This window comes from Apodemus sylvaticus, chromosome 2 (assembly GCF_947179515.1).
Source record: "Apodemus sylvaticus chromosome 2, mApoSyl1.1, whole genome shotgun sequence".
NCBI lineage: Eukaryota > Metazoa > Chordata > Mammalia > Rodentia > Muridae > Apodemus > Apodemus sylvaticus.
The window spans coordinates 80,704,630-80,711,024 of NC_067473.1; the positions used below are offsets into that span (position 1 = coordinate 80,704,630).

General features: G+C 44.1%; 1 protein-coding gene across 1 annotated transcript; it reads right to left on the reverse strand.

The window, feature by feature from the left end:
- Positions 1–4,599: 4,599 nt before the first annotated feature.
- Positions 4,600–5,613, reverse strand: Neurod6 (neuronal differentiation 6). Its single transcript, XM_052172547.1, has one exon. The coding sequence runs from the start codon at positions 5,611–5,613 to the stop codon at positions 4,600–4,602; it is 1,014 nt and encodes a 337-aa protein (XP_052028507.1).
- Positions 5,614–6,395: the final 782 nt, after the last annotated feature.

Here is a 6,395-nt window from a genome sequence, read left to right on the forward strand (position 1 = left end):
TCTGTACCTGGGGGGAAGTGGTACAGAGTTTCTGGTCCTCAGTTTCTGGTAACAGGGAAGTTATATGGATAACACCACGGCTCTCTTAGGATTGAATAAGGCGAGTCTCTGAAAATGCTTTATTAGCTCTAAACTGTGGTGTAGGCACAGTTGTTTTCAGTTTTAATAGAGAAAATGAAGACCAAACAAGAAATTAAGATGAATTTATTTGCCAGGCAGAAAAAGGGAGCCATGAGAGGCGTTATTGCAAGGGTCTGGGGTTCTGGGGTAGTTCATGAAACTGGCACTGGGAAATGGATGTGGGAAAACAAATGGAGCAGGGTGACTAACTTGGAGGCCAGTACATGGCTCCAGGCGAGGTTAGCCTAGGTCCTGAGACCAACGGGATGACCAGAAGGATAAAAAATGAGGAAAATATTCAGTGTTATCTCTTTCAGATATAGCTCATTGTTCCTAGAAAGAATTTGAGCTTTGCTATGAATTTGAGTTTCTCTGTGGGGGAAAGAGGATACCCTATGGGAAAAGTAGAGGGCACAGTGGAGCCAACTCAGAGTGGATCTGTGAAGAAACAAGCTGTGATACTGAGTAGTGCAGTAGGCTAGACTTTTGAACCTTCCCTAACACAGCCTACTTTGAAAGCTAAGTGTCCTAGTCTTACAGGCTGATGGTTAAAACAAAACCAATCAGCCAACTAGCCAACCAACTAACCAACCAGCCAACTAACCAACCAACCAACCAACTAACCAACCAACCAACCAACCAACCAACTAACCAACCAACTAATCAAGCAGTCAACTAACCAACCAATCAACCAACCAACCAATTAACCAACCAACCAACCAACCAACCAACCAAGTAACCAACCAACCAACCAACCAACCAACCAACTAAAACCCCATCATTGGAGCTTGAATACTATGTGTTCTGCAAACCATGCCTTATAGTTCAGAGAAAGGCAATAAGAGAGACAGAGAAAGAAGCTTCGTGGGAATGTACCAATGCCCAGAAGGTGCTCAGTTACAGGTAGGTTGGTACCCACCAATCAGCCTCATGAAGAGTTATCAGAGGAAATGTCAACCTGAATGATGTGAGTACAAGATGAATGGCAGACGGCACCTGGAAACCACATAAGGGGCCCAGGGTCGTGGATTAAAGATGATACTTACCTAGAATCCACATGCTGGGAGATCCTGGGAGCCCATTTGCTAACAGAAATATATGTGTTTCAAGAGGGTAGAAACAGAAAGATGATTAGCAGGTGGGAGTGGGTGGATATGAGGTCCCAGAGAAGGATGCAAGTAACTGTGGACAGCAGCTGTAAAGGCATGTCTAGGTGCCTCTCTAATCTCATTTCTTTTCTCATTTTACTGACAGGAACTGATTTTACTCCTCATAAAAGTATACTCTGCAAAAAGAATAAGCTTCTCCTAGCTTATGTTAAATCTAGCTGACAGCCAGATGTAAGTAGACACTTTTTATTTGCATGGGACTTTGATAAATATTTCCAAATGGGTGTATGTGCTCATTTGAACGTGTAACCTTTAGCTATTTTCTTTCATTCTTAATTGGAATGAGGAAACACTGGTTAAATCCAAACCCAAAGAGGAAGACACCCAATCCATCTGGAAGCCCTCAGCTCTGGTGCTTTCTGTTGAGTGGTGGAGAGACACAGTACCACAGGCAAAGATGAAGGATGCCATTCTAACCTGGCTGAAGCCATGTTTCCTGGCTCCTGCACCCTTGATGCCCCGCTGCTGCCTCTTCTCTTCATCTTTCAAAGTAGCTTTTCAGCACAGCCATCTACGATGCATTGTATGAACAACTCACAGAATTTCTCAGCACTGTGAACTGCTGAAGAAAAGTGACTCAGGGCCAAGGGTGATATGAAATGGGAGTGGCTGGGTGGTTCTAGTGCCAGGTCCAGAAGAGGTATCTAAATGTTGACTAAGCATGGGGTCCTGCTAACCCACCCTGGCCATACATCCCTCGCACAACAGCATGGCTGCATCCGTCAGCGACACAGGGAGCATGCACACACAGGACGGCTGTGTCTAGATTCTATTATATTCTATGTCTCCAGTTCTCTGGGGTCGGCTTCTGAAATCGTCACTCTGAAGCTGGAGTTTCTCCTGAATTGAGGAGCTCTGAGATAAACTTGCCCAGAGCACTGGATTCTTCCTCATTCTGCCAGCTGCTTCCCTTCTTCCGCTCTTCCTCTTACCAGAAGGGAAGACGGAGAAGACCTATCTCCTGTTGCAATCTCTGCTTCCTACAAGAATCTGTGACCTTGGAAAGAGTGCAGGTCTCAAATGCTTGTCTGAACCAATATGACTCTGAGCAGGCGTGGTGCTGTTCAGGCAAGGCCACCCGGTAACAGTACAGCAAGGATAGGAGATCAGAAAACTGTACCTATTCTACCAGAGAGGAAATGATACCGGGGCGTGGGGCAGGGAAGAGATACCATTTCCAGATGCCTCCTCCCTCCATTTGCCCTTTCTCCCTCTCAGAATGAGCAGTGACCTGGTTCCTAACGTCTGAAGGGCCACAAAGAGTCCAGCACTGCTGGACCAAGTCCCAGAGAGAGCAGCTTTTGTGCACATATGGGAGGAAGTGGGCGAGTCTTCCTGTGCCCAGGCAGGCAGAGGGGACAGAAGGCTCTCTACCTTGGGCAAACTTCTCTCCACTCTGGCAGGGCACAATCCCTCTTTTACCTTGGTTTCCTTTCCCTGCCCCGTGGGAGTGGAGTGAACAGGTGCTCACACACCGACTTGGAGAGGTCTTCCATCACCAGAGAGTCTGAGCCGCAGCAGCTGCTCAGCCCCTTCCCTGCTTTTAGGCGGCCCCTGGCTTCCAGCAGGGGTGGCAGGGATTGGACTATGAGGTCTTTTGGAGACTGGGACAAGGACTTCAAGTCTGCATTCCCTGAGTCCCATCAGCTGCGGGATGGGAGAACAGGGTCAGCTTTGGGCAGCACCCGGGCGTGCTGGAGCTGCGGCAGACCGCCAAATGGAGATGCTATCCCTTTCCCATCTCAGGACTGTGGTGCCGGCTAGATGGGCGAGGCCCCAGGCTGCAGGGCGCCCACTGCGGGCGGAACTCGGGCAGTGCAGTCTGAATCCTGGAGGCCACTGAAGCAGTGGGAGGTCACCTGCATCCTGCAGCCCCGTCCGAGTGGCCAGGCTGAGACTGCGCTGGCTTAGGCGGTACCCGGCAGAATTTTGCGCTGCAGCATGTTTGCCCGCTGTCCTCCACAGGCTGTACAGATGCCCACCTCCCACACCCTGGGAAGCACCTGCCCAGAAGGCCTCTCAGAGGAGGAGGCCACACCACCTTGCTTTATATTCCGGGAGCCGCCCAGCCCTGTTTTAAGAAGCTAGCTCTCTGGGCATATTAAACGGAAGTTTTTCCTCGCCTTTTGTTAGGAAACTTTTAATCACACAGAATTTAGGTTCTAATTGGCCAGGCGTTTTACAGGCCCAGGGAAAAAGCTTCCGTTTGAAACACCGGCTCTGGGGGCAGCTGGAAAACTGCCACCAAATTTAGGCAGGAGTTGAAGGTTAGCCCGGATTTACCATTGTTCCCCCAGGGTGTTTAACACTCATGGTAGCCTTTTCTTTCATTTAGGACACATTCAAAAGAAAATTCTGGAAAACACTTTGGCGATTTTTTTTTTAAAGAAATTTGTTTGAGTCCTTACAATTTAATCCAGAAAGATTTTTGAAATAGGGAGGAGGGAGCATTGGAGACTGAAAGCAGCTGTGTGCCAGGAAATAATAAATATCATGCAAAAATACCATGCTAATAGATATCCTTTATAAGTGGAAATATCTATGTTTAATTGCTTTTAAACCGTAGGATGGAAAACACAATTATACACTGTAACAAACCTGTACAGAAAAATCCTGAACAATACAAAACAAGTGCTAATATTTTTTCTTCATGATTGAATTAATTGTCCCCAAATTATGATACTGATAACTTCCCCCAAATACTGTTTCCTCCTCTGAAAATGCCTGAAGAGGAATAGTTGTTACCAACCGAATACATTTAGTTTTGTCCCTAATGAACAGAAAATTGCATAGCTTTTGATATTGTTGTACATCCTCAAATGCATCTTTTAATTTCATGGTTAGCTCTTGATATTTTAAAAACTAAAATTTCAGAGATACATATATGAGTCCTAGTAATTATAAACACATTTTACTCATCTGATTTTTATAACATGCATTTTCATCATAACTGTACAACTGAAATAGACATTGAAGAATGCTGTGTGCATGTCTTTATTCAGCAACATATTCTTAGACACCTTGTTCAAATAAATTAAGTGAATTTGAAAGAAACTTAAACAAGAAAGAAAAATCCTGCCAGTAAGAGAGAGAGAATCACAGTGTGATACAGACAAGAGGGAAGGAACAGAAGTTCTCATACGAAAAGAGATTTATTATGACATAGAAAATGGTCACAATCTTTGAAACACACTTCAGAAACTAGTAAACACCTTAGATAGAGTTGTGCCAATTACTCAGCCCACAAGCATCTGCTCTGTCTTAATTAGAGTGGGAGGTGAATGACCACTGTTTATTTTCATTTTCCTCATTAATTATGAAAAACTGCATTTAATTCATCTTGCATAGTGAGAGATTGGCTGCGCAGATGTAAGTCGTAAGGGAAGTGGCTGTCGGTGGGCAACCTGAACATGGCACCCTGCCCAAGGGGACCCCTGGGTGGCACTGCACAGTAATGCATGCCATAATTGTAATTTTTGCCATAGTCCAAGGTTTCTTCTTGCTTCAGGGAAAATATCCCATTATAGTTAATTGGGGGAGGACTTAAGGGACCTTCAAACTGAGGGCTGGCACACTCGGGGGAAGCGCTTTCATAGAAGGATTCATATGCACTGCAGTAATTGTAGGGTTTCATGGACTTGGAATTATCAAGCGTCCCATGCCCTGGGGGAGTGGCCAGCTCAGGGCTGTGGTAGGGTGGGTAGAATGTAGAGTAGGGTGACCTTGTGTGGTGGGCCGCCTCCCCACCCTGACCCATCAGGAAACTCCTGGCGTTGAGCTGTAAGCAGCCTGCCACCAAGTTTGTAGTTGGCTGGGAAAGACCTTTGCATAAGTTTTGGACGAACGTGAGCAGATCTGGTCTCTTGCCAATCCTCAGAATTTCAGAAAGTGCCCAGATGTAATTTTTGGCCAGCCGTAAAGTTTCTATTTTGGACAGTTTTTGGGTTTTCGAGTAACAGGGGACTACTTTTCGCAAATTGTCCAGAGCATCGTTGAGACCGTGCATCCGGTTCCTCTCGCGCGCATTGGCTTCCTGTCTCCTGAACTTGACCCTTTCCAATCGTAGTTTGGTGGTCTTTTTTTTCCTGAGACCCCTCCTTCTGGGCAAACCATTCTCATCTTCTTCTTCTCTGTCTTCCTCCTCCTCCTCCTTCTCTGTTTCTTCTCCAGGGGCCCTTTTAATGCTCTTTCCTCGAAGGACAACTTGTTTTGGAAAGCTCTCTGGTTTCTTAATTTGTTTCTGGTCCTCGCATTGTCTAGCAAACTTTCTGCACATCTGGGATTCGGGCATTACGACAGACTCGTCAAACGGTAGTGTTAACATGGTTCTTTAACCTTAATTTACCTGAAAAAAATGCCAGCAAAGTATTTAAAGTGTTTTAATTTTTAGAGTTGATATACTTCAAATATATTTGATGACTAAATAATTAAGACTCCAAGAGCACATAAAAAAGACTGATTCCAGGACTCTTATTTATATTAAATAAAAATTTTGAGTTTGCACTGATCAACAATCATAAAGACATTGATCTATGCAGAAACCTTAATTTATACAAGCAATTTATAATTATCAAAAGAAAATGTAAAAGAAAATACTTATTAGAGACGATCACATTTTCTATTTCTCTTGGATTTTAAAGTGGATTTTTAATACACATGAAGTGGAGTTAAAGCAAATAAAAGCATGACATAATAATGCAGACTTTCATTAATTCTAATTCTCCCGAGAACAAAATAGAAGAGAAACCAATTTTTAAAAACGAAAAGTGTTCTCTTTCCCTTAAGCTAACAAACTGAGGGGATTTTGTTAGAAGAAATATTCCCCAACTTTATTTCCTGATAACCTCACACTGGGAATTTAGATAAGTGACTGTAGAACATGCAGATTCAAAGAAAAGATCAATCAGATCAAATTTAAAATTGCTTTTTTTTTTCCTGAGAGTAAAGAACTATGTAAGCTAGTGCTGCCCTCCCAGCCTCCAGGAAAAGGGGAGTGGGCTAATTTGAAAATAAGACTATAAACAAATGGGAAAAAACTCACAAACATCACTGGCATTTTTTTTTTAATCAAAGCAAATGTTGCGACTGCTTTAACATCTAAGAATT